General features: G+C 40.4%; 1 protein-coding gene across 6 annotated transcripts in view; it reads left to right on the top strand.

The window, feature by feature from the left end:
* Positions 1–13110, top strand: part of RAD17 (RAD17 checkpoint clamp loader component) — a 47760-nt gene that overhangs the window by 11445 nt on the left and 23205 nt on the right. For all 6 annotated transcript variants that reach the window (XM_039478814.2, XM_039478735.2, XM_039478685.2 and 3 more), the window contains 6 exons: positions 2149–2285; positions 3138–3190; positions 3420–3545; positions 3638–3707; positions 8926–9037; positions 12792–12974. In XM_039478814.2, the coding sequence (XP_039334748.2) occupies positions 2149–2285; positions 3138–3190; positions 3420–3545; positions 3638–3707; positions 8926–9037; positions 12792–12974 (681 nt within the window). The remainder of the gene's footprint in view (positions 1–2148; positions 2286–3137; positions 3191–3419; positions 3546–3637; positions 3708–8925; positions 9038–12791; positions 12975–13110) is intronic.

The following is a 13110-nucleotide window of genomic DNA, read 5'->3' as shown; positions in this document are numbered from 1 at the left end:
CCAGGAGTTAAAGACCAGGCTGGACAATATAGCCAGACCCTGTCTACAAAAATAAAAAAAAATAGGTATAGTGTTCTGCACCTGTAGTTTCAGCTACTCGGGCTGAAGTGGGAGGGTCAACTTGAGCCCAGGAGTTCAAGGTTATAATGAGCTATGATTGTACCATCATCGTGCTCCAGGCTGGGCAACAGAGTGAGACACTGTCTCAAAAAGAAAATAAAAAGTTGGCCGGGCGCGGTGGCTCAAGCCTGTAATCCCAGCACTTTGGGAGGCCGAGGCGGGTGGATCACGAGGTCGAGAGATCGAGACCATCCTGGTCGACACGGTGAAACCCCGTCTCTACTAAAAATACAAAAAAAAATTAGCTGGGCATCATGGCACGTGCCTGTAATCCCAGCTACTCAGGAGGCTGAGGCAGGAGAATTGCCTGAACCCAGGAGGCGGAGGTTGCAGTGAGCCGAGATCGCGCCATTGCACTCCAGCCTGGGTAACAAGAGCGAAACTCCGTCTCAAAAAAAAAAAAAAAAAAAAAAAAAAGAAAAGAAAAAGTTATTTCAGGAGAAGGAAAAAAAGCATGTCTCCAATGGAAGGGAATGGAATTTTTTAAAGATTAAGTCTTAACTGTTTTGTTAACATGTTCTTCTGTTTGCATTATTTATCAACTTTTTTCTTTTTTCAAGACAGAGTCTCCCTCTGTCACCCAGGCTGGAGTGCAGTGGCACAATCTTGGCTCACTACAGCCTCCACCTCCCTCCTGAGTAGCTGGGACTACAGGCATGTGCCACCAAGCCCAGCTAAATGTTTGTATTTTTAGTAGAGATGGGGTTTCACGGTGTTAGCCAGGATGGTCTCATGATCTGCGCATTTCAGCCTCCCAAAGTGCTGGGATTACAGGTGTGAGCCACTGCACCCAGCCTGTTTATCTACTTTTTTCTAAGATCTGGCTAGGAGGTTAGACAGTGTTAAATAAGATATTTTATTTGTTAAATCAAGCCTTAAGATGTGTTAAAAAAAAAAAAAAAACTTGCGGCCCCAACAAGATAACATAGATCAGTAAATACCTGCTTTAAAAAAATCAAATGAAAGCAAAAGGCAAGGATGTCTTTGGAATTTGGAAGGAGGCCTTAAGATAATGACTCAAAAATTGATAATAGTAACTATTTTATTTATTTATTTATCGAGACAGATTCTCACTCTGTCACCCAAGTTGGAGTGCCACCTCCATCTCCCAGTCTCAAGCTGTTCTCATGCCTCAGCCTCCCGAGTAGCTGGGATTACAGGCATGCACCACCACATCCAGCTAATTTTTGTATTTTTAGTAGAGATAGGGTTTTGGCATGTTAGCTAGGCTGGTTTCAAATTCCTGGCTTCAAGTGATCCGTCTGCCTCAGCCTCCCAAACTGCTGGAATTACAGGCGTGAGCCACCACTCCCAGCCCTCCTTTTGGGTCTCTCTTTTTTCTATAGGATTCTTCTGCAAGAAGAGTTCTTTGCCAGGAGCAGCCTTCTGCTTTGGGTTTCTTCTCCCATCTTTCTAGTGTTGGAACTCATTTAGAAAGTCTTCATTGGTAGGCCAAAGTCATAAATATTTTTACCAATTATATGAATGTTATACTGACAGCTGTGTTCTTAGGTCAGTTAACTCTATATTACACAGAGTCTCACTCCTATTAAAAGAAAACAAATAGCAAGAATAGCAAGAGTCCTCTACGTAATATAGACTTAACTCACTGCAACCTCCTAGGCTCAAGCAATCCCCACCGTCTCAGCCCATCAAGTAGCTGGGACTACAGGCACAAGCCTCCACACCTGGCTAATTTTTGTATTTTTTTGTAGAAACAGGGTTTTACCATGTTGCCCAGGCTGCTGTTGAACTCCTGAGGTCAAGCAATCCATCTACCTTGGCCTCCCAAAATGCTAGGATTACAGTCATGAGCCACTGTGCCTGGCCCCATGTTGACTCTTATCTTTTGAAAGGAATATCCTATTTTAAATTTAAATAATTTTTCATAATTAGGAAATAGTCTACAGTATTGTGAGATGCCTCGAGTGTATGTGTGTGTGTGTGTGTGTGTGTGTACATACAGATGTATAATATTAATTTATGTAATTTGTTGAAAATAAAAATGGTATATGTGTTTCCTTTCAGAATCAAGCTTCCATATGTTTCCCTATCAGTCTCAGATAGCAGTTTTCAAGGAGTTTCTACTAAGAGCAACAAAGTATAACAAGTTACAAATGTTTGGAGATGATCTGAGAACTGATAAGAAGATAATTCTGGTTGAAGTAAGGACAACTTTAAAATTTTTTTATTATTTTTTTTATTTTTATTTTTTGGAGACAGTCTCCCTTTAACCCCCAGGCTGGAGTTCAATGGTGCAATCTTAGCTCACTGTAACCTCTGCCCTCTGCTTCCTGTACTGAAACAATTCTCAAGCCTCAGCCTCCCCTGAGTGGCTAGGATTATAGGCATCTGCCACCATGCCGGGCTAATTTTTGTATATTTAGTGGAGATGCGGTTTCACTATGTTGATGAGGCTGATCTCGAATTCCTGACCCTCAGGTGATCTGCCCACCTTGGCCTCCCAGAGTGCTGGGATTACAGGTGTAAGCCATTGTACCCAGCCAGCTTTTAAAATCTTTCTGTAGCTATTGACCAAACAGTTGTGAGATATACCTTACATGATAACTTTAACTGTTTCCATAGTAGTAATATTGGTAAAATACAGCATAAAGGCTTTGTAATAGTAGAAACCTAAAGTCTTCTTTAATAAACCTGAATGGAGTAGCTGTAGGATAAGGAACATTAAATTTTTAATGGTTTAAGTATAGAAAAGCAAAAGGAAAGTTTGGAAAATTACTTCCCAGTGAAAATACTGTAACTGAAAAGCAACCCTAAGAAATTTGGTCTGAAATTGAGATCCCCACTGATGTATATATATTACTGTTTGGTATATCAGCTATTTCATGTTTCCTTTAACTTTTATGAAAGTTCTCTTTAAAATATATAGAATAAGTATATTTTTAAGTGTAAGTATGCTTAAGTGTAAGTATAAATCTGAAAAATAAATTATAAATCTGAAAAATAAATATGCAATGGAATAAACTATATTATTATTTATTTTTTATGTTCCATAGGATTTACCTAACCAGTTTTATCGGGATTCTCATACTTTACATGAAGTTCTAAGGTAAGTTTCAGTGAAGTATTCTAAAACTCCAAATTAAATGACAAGTGGCTACTTGGGAGGCTGAGGCAGGAGAATTGCTTGAACCCAGGAGGCGGAGATTGCGGTGAGCCAAGATCGCGCCATTGCACTCCAGCCTGGGTAACAAGAGCAAAACTCCGTCTCAAAAAATAAAATAAAATAAAATAACAAGTGGCTTAAATTTCAACATTCCTGTATTTTGTTATTTTAGGAAGTATGTGAAGATTGGTCGATGTCCTCTTATATTTATAATCTCTGACAGCCTCAGTGGAGATAATAATCAAAGGTTATTGTTTCCCAAAGAAATTGAGGAAGAATGTTCTATCTCAAATATTAGGTAAGAAAGAAATTTCTGTTTATAAAGACCATATACATACTATATTTTTAACTTAATCATTTAACTGCTATCTTTCTTCATAAAACTTTTAGTTTCAACCCTGTGGCACCAACAATTATGATGAAATTTCTTAATCGGATAGTGACTATAGAAGCTAACAAGGTAAGTCTTCAAGTAAACCTTACAACTATAGAAAGTCCAGCTTAAGCTTACATAGTATTATGTAAATTGAAGGAGCTAGCGATGTGTATTATTTTAATTTTTTAGAATTAAAACATTTTGTTATAAAGCATGTCATTTTAGCAAATGTAGGAAATACTGATTTTTAAATTTTTCCTACTATTAAACTTTCACTTTCACATTGAGATATATTTTTCCTTTGCTTGGTTTACTATTCTAAATTGTATCTGTCATCAAGAAAATGTTTTCTGGTATTTAAGTTTGGTAGTTACCAGTAATTCAACTGTTTCTATTGTCCTGTTGTCACTTTTTTAACTTTTTAAAAAAATGTGTAGTGACAAACATATTATAAAATATGTCATCTTAACCATTTTAAGATATATAGTTCAGTAGTGTAAAGTATATTTACATTCACATACAACTGTTGTCACTTTTTTTTGTTTGTTTTTTTGAGACAAGGTCTCACTCTGTTGCTGAGGCTAGACTACAGTGGCATAATCATGGCTCACTGCAACCTTGACCTCTTGGGCTCGAGTATTCTTCCACCTCAGCTTCCCGAGCAGCCTGAACTACAGGCTGGCACCACCATGACTGGCTAATTTTTTTATTTTTTGTAGAGACAGGGTCTCCCTTTATTGCCCAGGCTCGTCTCAAATTCCTGGTTCAAGTGACCCTCCCGCCTCAGCCTCTTAAAGTGCTGAAATTTCAGGTGTGACCCTCTGTGCCCGACCTCTTGTCACTTTCAGTATGTCATTTTTTTCTATACTTCAAATCAAGGTGATGTTAAAAAGAAAAAAACTGATGGACCTTCTGCTCCCAGCATCATGGTTCTGGGGAATCCTACTGGTATACACCAACCAATTCATGCATAAAACATAATTTTTGTTGCACTGCTACGATGACAGGAACTGAGGGAAATCTCAAAGGGAAAGGTTTTGAGGATTAAACATATTAATGTAGAGCAACTAGCTGAATAAATAACAGATATTAATAGTGAAAAATGAGAATCTGAGTCCAATAATACAGGAAGCAATTACTGTGATGAATTATTATGCCATTAGTGTTTTGAAAATATTTAATGGGTCCGGCTTGGTGGCTCATGCCTGTAATCCTAGCACTTTGGAAGGCCAAGGCGGGAAGATCACCTTAGGTCAGGAGTTTGTGACCAGCCTGGCCAATAAGGCAAAACCCCATCTTTGATAAAAATACAAAAATTAACTGGTGTGGTGGTGGGCACCTGTAATTCCAGCTGCTCAGGAGGCTGAGTCAGGAGAATTGCTTGAACCCGGGGGACTGAGGTTGCAGTCAAATGAGCCAAGATCAAGCCAATTCACTCCAGCCTGGACAAAGAGTGAAACTCCATCTAAAAGAAAATTATATATTTAATGACATGGAAAATGATCAAAATTTAATGTTACATTAAAAATAAAATAACGAGAGGTGGCCCAGTATGGTGGCTTATTCTTGTAATCCCAGTACTTCAGAAGGCTGAGACAGGAGGATTGCTTGAGGCCAGGAGTTTGAGACCAGCCTGGGTATTATAGCAATACTCTGTCTTTACAAAAAAAAAATTTAAAGCAGGGTCTCACTCTGTTACCTAAGCTGGAGTACAGTGGTGTGATCTTGGCTCACTGCAGCCTCACCCTCCCAGGCTCAAGCAGTGCTCCCACCTCAGCCTCCCAAGTAGCTGGGACTACAGACATGCAGCACAACAGCAGACTCGTTTTTTTTTTTTTTTTTTTTGGTTGTTGCTTATTTGTTTGATATGGGGTCTCTCTCTGCTGCCCAGGCTGGAGTGCGGTGGTACAATCTCAGCTCACTGCAGTCTCTGCCTCCTGGTTCAAGTGATTCTCATGCCTCAGCCTCCCAATAGGTGGAATTACAGGTATGCACCATCATATCCAATTAATATATGTATTTTAGTAGAGACAGGTTTTCACCATGTTGGCCAGGCTGGTTTCAAACTCCTGGCATCAAGTGATCCATCCACACCTCAGTGTCCCTAAGTGCTGGGGTTATAGGCTGAGCCATTATAATTGGTCCTGGCTAGTTTGTTTTGAATTTTTTGTAGACACAGGGTTTTGCCATGTTGCCCAGGCTTGTCTCAAACTCCTGAGAAGCAATCTGCCTGCCTCAGCCTCCCAAAGTGCTAGAATTACAGATGTGAGCCACAGTGCCCAGCCTACAAAAGATTTCTTAAAAAGTTAACTGGGCATGGTGGTACGCTCCTGTAGTCCCAGCTACTCAGAAGGCTGAGGCAAGAGGATCACTGGAGCCCAGGAGTTGGAGGCTGCAGAGATCTAGGTGACACGACTGTAGTCTGTCGTGGACAGAGCTAGACCCTATCTCTAAAAAAATTTTTTTTTGTTTGGGCGCAGTGGCTCACGCCTCCAGCACTTTGGGAGGCTTAGGCGGGCAGATCACAAGGTCAGGAGATCGAGACCATCTTGGCTAACACAGTGAAACCCCATCTCTACTAAAAATACAAAAAATTAGCCAGGTGGTTGTCATGTGCCTATAGTCCCAGCTAATTGGGAGGCTGAGGCAGAAGAATCACTTGAACTTGGGAGGCAGAGGTGTCAGTGAGCCGAGATCACACCCCTGCAGGCTATCCTGGGCATCAGAGCAAGACTCCATCTAAAAAAAAATAAGTCTTTTTTTAAAGGGGCAAAATTATGTAACACTATCAATAGAAATTATGTCATCAGGCCAGGTGAGGTGACTCACGCCTGTAATTCCAGCACTTTGGGAGGCCAAGGTGGGCAGATCACCTGAGGTTGGGAGTTTGAGACCAGCCTGACCAACATGGGGAAACCCTATCTCTACTAAAAATACAAAAATTAGCTAGGCATGATGGCGGGTGCTTGTAATCCCAGCTAGTTGGGAGGCTGAGGCAGGAGAATCGCCTGAACCTGGGAGGCGGAGGTTGCAGTGAGTCGAGATTGTGCCATTACACTCCAGCCTGGGCAACAAGAGCAAAACTCCATCACAAAAAAGAAATTATGTCATCAGCCCTTGATAAGTGGCAGGCACTATACAAAGTATCAGATGAGATTAAAGTTTGGTTCTGACCCTAATTTACTATGCTGAAACAAACAGTGTGAATAACAAAATACATACATGTGTGTATATATATATACGTATATATGTGTATATATGTATATACACACACACACATACACACATATAAACCTATGCATATTAGAAAAAAAGTACACAGAAATGCTAAGTGTGATTAGTTCTGGATGGTAGGATTACTTGTGTTTTGAGGTCTTTAAAAAAAAAAACTACCCTACTTTGGGTGCAGTGGCTCACACTTATAATCCCAGCACTTTAGGAGGCCGAGGTGGGTGGATCAACTGAGATCAGGAGTTTGAGACCAACCTGGCCAACATGGAGAAACCCTGTCTCTACTAAAACTATAAAAATTAGCTGGGCATGATGATGCGGCAGGAACCTGTAATCACAGCTACTCCTGAGGCTGAGGCAGGAGAGTCGCATGAACCCGGGAGGCAGAGGCTGCAGCGAGCCGAGATTGTGCCATTGCACTCCAGCCTGGGTAACAAAGTGAGACTCCATCTCAAAAACAAAACAAAAAAAAACTACCCTGTAATCCCAGCACTTTGGAAGGCTGAGACGGACAGATCACTTGAGGTCAGGAGTTCAAAAACAGCCTTGCCAACATGGTGAAATCCCGTCTCTACTAAAAATACAAAGATTAGTTGGATGTGGTGGTGCACACATGTAGTCCCAGCTACTCTGGAGGCTGAGGCAGAATTGCTTGAACCCAGGAAGCGGAGGCTGCAGTGAGCTGAGATTGCATCACTGTACTCCAGCCTGGGTGGCAGAGCGAGACATTGTCTCAAAAAAAAACTACATTCTCTACTATAAGCATGAGAACTGCAAATTGAGCCATGGTGCATGCCTGTAGTCCCAGCTACAAAGACTGAGATGGGAGGATTGGTTGAGCCCAGGAGCTCAAGGCCAGCCTGGATGATAATAGTGAGACCTTGTGTCAAGAAAAAAGTGTTTTTTAAGTGACTTGATCAGTTCAAATGGCTCCAGTTTAAAAAAATAAAAAAAAGAAGAAGAAGAAATAATTGGGGTAATTGTGGCTTTTTCATCCTCACCAGATTGTATAATATGTTGAAAACCCTAGTAAAGGAATTTTCATGTAAATTTTGTAAATATATCAGATTATTTTGTGTATATTTAATTTTATCACATTCTTTTTTTTTTTTTTTTTTTTTGAGATGGAGTTTTGCTCTTGTTACCCAGGCTGGAATGCAATGGTGCGATCTCGGCTCACCACAACCTCCGCCTCCTGGGTTCAGGCAATTCTCCTGCCTCAGCCTCCTGAGTAGCTGGGATTACAGGCACACGCCACCATGCCCAGCTAATTTTTTGTATTTTTAGTAGAGACGAGGTTTCACCATGTTGACCAGGATGGTCTCGATCTCTTGACCTTGTGATCCACCCACCTCGGCCTCCCAAAGTGCTGGCATTACAGGCTTGAGCCACCGCACCCAGCCAATTTTATCACATTCTATTGCATTTTGAGGGGTTTTTTTGTGTGTGTATGTATGTGTACATATATAGGTTGGTATATATCTGTGTGTGTATAGTGAGAAAAAGTAAAAACTTTAAAATACAACATGGTCAAAGTGAAAAAGTAAAAAAATGCAGTATTTAATATTTCCTGAAAGTTTACCTTAAACTGTAATAAGTCATTGATGCTTGTACCATTCATAGACCAGTGTTTAACATGGAGGCTTTTTAGTTTTTTATTATTATTTTAAGATAATTTTTTTTTCTGGCCTTATTGCCCAGGCTGGAGTCCGGTGGCAAGATCATAGATCACTGCAGCCTTCATCTCAAGGGCTCAAGTGATCTTCGAACCTTAGCCTCAAAAGTGGCAGGGACTACAGGCTCACACCACACCAGCTAATTCTTCTGATGTTTTGTAGAGATAAGGTCTTCCTATCTTGCCTAGGCTGGTTTCGAACTCCTGAGCTCAAGTGTTCCTTTTGCCTCAGCCTCTCCCACATTGCTGAGATTACAGGAATGTGCCACCGTGTCCAGCCCTTTTTAGTATTTAAGTTTAAAAGAATCTAATTTACTTTCATTAAGTTTAGAAAATAAACTTAATGGGTTTTTTGTTGTTGTTATTTTTAAGAAAATACTCTTTTTTTAATTTTAGAATGGAGGAAAAATTACTGTCCCTGATAAAAGTGCTCTAGAGTTGCTGTGTCAAGGATGTTCTGGTGATATCAGAAGTGCAATAAACAGCCTCCAGTTTTCTGCTTCAAAAGGTAACTATGGAAGATACAGTCATGTGGCATTACTGACTTTCTCTTAATTATTCATTCAAGAAATCAAAATAAACTTTTTTTTTTTTTTTTTTAGACAGAGTCTTGCTCTGTCACCAGGCTGGAGTGCATTGGTGAGATCTCAGCTCACCACAACTTCCACCTCCCTGGTTCAAGTAGTTCTCCTGCCTCAGCCTCCGAGTAGCTGGGACTACAGGCGTACACTGCCACACCCAGCTAATTTTTGTGTTTTTAGTAGAGACAGGGTTTCACCATGTTGGTAAGGTGTTGGTCAGGCTGGTCTCGAACTGCTGACCTCAAGTGATCCACCTGCCTCGGCCTCCCCAAGTACTGGTATTACAGGTGTGAGCCACCGTGCCTGGCCAATAAACTTTTATTTACAAATGAGACAAGGGTCTCGCTCTTGTTGCCCAGGCTAGAGTGCAATGGTGCGATCTTGGCTCACCACAACTTCTGCCTCCCAGGTTCAGGTGCTCTCCTGCCTCAGCCTCCTGAGTAGCTGGGATTACAGGCATGAGCCACCACGCCCAGCTAATTTTTTGTATTTTTAGTAGAGACGAAGTTTCACTATGTTGGTCAGGCTAGTCTTCCAACTCCTGACCTCAGGTGATTTACCTGCCTCGGCCTCCCAAAGTGCTGTGATTACAGGTGTGAGCCACCTTTCCCAGCCTAATTAATTTATTATTTTTTATTTTTTTAAAGTCGGGGTTTCACCATGTTGGTCAGACTGGTCTTGAACTCCCGACCTCAGGTGATCTGCCCGCCTTGGCCTCCACAGTGCTTGGATTACAGGCGTGAGCCACTATTCCTGGCCTAATTAATTAATTTTTTTGAGATAGAGTTTGACTCTTGTTGCCCAGGCTGGAATGCAATGGCGCGATCTCAGCTCACTGCAACCTCTGCCTCCCAAGTTCAAGCAATTCTCCTGCCTCAGCCTCCTGAGTAGCTGGGATTACAGGCACCTGTCACCATGCCCAGTTTTTTGTTTTTTTTTTTAGTAGAGGCAGGGTTTCACCATGTTGGTCAGGCTGGTTGTTAACTCCTGACCTCAAGTGATCCACTTGCCTTAGCCTCTCAAGGTTCTGGGATTACAGGCATGAGCCACCATGCCAGCCAAAATAAACATTTTAACTTATATTTGATCTATACCTATCTATTCTTCTTTTTTATTGAGACAGTGGCTTAAAAAGAAATATGTACACATGCATACATACCCTTATATGAATATGTTGTAGTATGTATCCTTGTTTCTGTTTGAGTTAGTTGACCTTTCAAAGTTAATTTAAAATGAGACTTCCTTTATAAAAATTCTGCCTCTGCCACTTACCAGTTATATAGGCCTATGCAGATGACTTTATCTTCTGTGCCTCTTTTTTCTCACCTTTTATGTGAGAACTTACCTCTTAGGGTTCTGTGAAGAATACGTAAGATGATACTTATAGAGTGCTTCTTACAGTGCTTGATTCATATTAAGTGCTCAATAAATGGCCAGCCATTAATCAGTTTAACAGTATTGTGCTGAGGTAGGTTTACTTTTTAAATTATTTTTACGATAATTTATGAGGTATATTTAATAAATTTATTTCCCGTTAATATGTAAAAAGTGTGAATAACCATGATGTAGCAAAAAGATAGCTTCACTAATGGCAATGAGTTACATTTGTACTGTAATGATCATGATTTACTGCATTGTCCTTATCGGAAGGCATTTAGCAGATACTTAATGCTTAATGTTAACAATTTGACCTTAAAGAGTGGGCCAGAAACTATGTTAGCAATTAGGTTTTTTCATTTAATTCTCATATCAGCCTAATGAGATAGACAGTACATTGATTCAAATCCAGATCCTGTGCTCTTTCTGCTGTTTTAAGCAGCTTTTTTTTTTTTTTTTTGAGGTGGAGTTTCGCTCTTGTTACCCAGGCTGGAGTGCAATGGCGTGATCTCGGCTCACCGCAACCTCCACCTCCTGGGTTCAGGCAATTCTCCTGCCTCAGCCTCCTGAGTAGCTGGGATTACAGGCACACGCCACCATGCCCAGCTAATTTTTTGTATTTTTAGTAGAGATGGGGTTTCACCATGTTGACCAGGATGGTCTCGATCTCATGACCTCGTGATCCACCCACCTCGGCCTCCCAAAGTGCTGGGATTACAGGCTTGAGCCACCGCGCCCGGCCCTTAAGCAGCTTTTAAGGCATGTACTTGAGTTCTAAATAGTAGACTTAAAAATGAAATTTGGAGCAGGCATGGTGACTCTTGTCTGAAGCCAAGGTGGCTAAATTACTTGAGCCTAGGAGTTTGAAACCAGCCAGGTCAACATAGCAAGACCTTGTCTCTACAAAAAAATTAAGGAAAAAAAAACAAGAAATTTGATCACATGCATATTCATAAATTGGGTACTCTCAACATCAATAGAGAGTTTGTTAAACATAGATTGCAAAACCAGACTGCCTGGATTCCAGTCACTCACTCACTGATGACCTTGAGCCAGTTATTTAACCTCTTTAAACCTCTTTATATCTCATTTCATTAACTGTCTAATAATAATTCTTGGTCAGGTACAGTGGCTCATGCCTGTTATCCCAATATTGTTGGAGACTAAGGTGGAAGGAAGCTTCAACTTCAGGAGTCTTATATCAGCCTGAGCAACATAGCGAGACCTCATCTCTAATTTTAAAAAATATAGCCAGCATGGTGGTGCATACCTGTAGTCCTGGCTACTTGAGAGGCTGAGGTGGGAGGATCGCTTGAGCCTGGAGGTTCAGCCTTCAGTGAGCTATGATTGTGCCGCTGTACTCCAGCCTGGGTGATAGACCCAGACCCTGTGTCAAAAAAAAAAAAAAAAAAACGCTGGGTGTGGTGGCTCATGCCTATAATCCCAGCACTTTGGAAGGGCAAGTCAGGTGGATCACTTGAGATTGGGAGGTCATGACCAGCCTGGCCAACATGGTGAAACCCTGTCTCTGCTAAAAATACAAAAAATTATCCGGGCATATGTCTGTAATCCCTGCTGCTTGGAAGGCTGAGGCAGGAGAATCACTTGAACACAGGAGGCACAGGTTGTGGTTAGCCGAGATCGCACCCCTGCACTCCAGCATGAGTTACAGAGCAAGACACCATCTCAAAAAAAAAAAAAATAATAATCCTCTCACAGGGTTATTATGAAGATTAAATTCATGTGTATCACATACCAAGAACAGTACCTTTCACATAACACCATGAGAAACCAAGGTGATATGACTAACAGGTTGAATATCCTTTATTTGAAATACTTGGGAATAGAAGGATTGTAGATTCTTTTTAGGTTTTGGAATATTTGCAGTATACCAATTGAAAATCCCTCATGTGAAAATCTGAAGGACAAAGTGCTCCAGTTGAGCATTTTCTTTGAACCTCATATTGGCACTGCAATTTTCATATTTTGGAGCATTTCAGGGTTTGAATTTTTGGATGAGGAATGTCAGCCTATTAGAGAGTGTGCTATTGTGCATGTGAAAGTTTGAAATCTGCATTATGAAATAACTTTCAAATAGCACTTTATTCTATTTTAATGTTAGTAACCCAAAGAGGACTCTGATTCAGTTAATGTCATTTATAATTTTTGGTTATTAGGAAAATATAGTTTAATTAAAATATTTAGTGTAACTTTATTTATATAACACTAAAAACACTTAAGTGTTTTTAGTTTTAATTTTCACATTTTAATTTAAATATTGTCACTTGGGTGTATATTATTCAGGAGAAAACAACTTACGGCCAAGGAAAAAAGGAATGTCTCTAAAATCGGATGCTGTGCTGTCAAAATCAAAACGAAGAAAAAAACCTGATAGGGTTTTTGAAAATCAAGAGGTCCAAGCTATTGGTGGCAAAGACGTTTCTCTGTTTCTCTTCAGAGCTTTGGGGAAAATTCTATATTGCAAAAGTAAGAAATTTTTACATTTTTTAGATCTGTTGGACGTCACATAGTCTTAAGATGGAAATAAAATGTCACCTTTTAAAAAACGTCATGTATTTTGGTTCTACTCTAAGAGCTAAGGCTAGGTCAGATGCTATTTGCC

This window comes from Saimiri boliviensis, chromosome 1 (genome assembly GCF_048565385.1).
Source record: "Saimiri boliviensis isolate mSaiBol1 chromosome 1, mSaiBol1.pri, whole genome shotgun sequence".
NCBI lineage: Eukaryota > Metazoa > Chordata > Mammalia > Primates > Cebidae > Saimiri > Saimiri boliviensis.
This window is presented reverse-complemented; position numbering and strand designations above follow the sequence as displayed.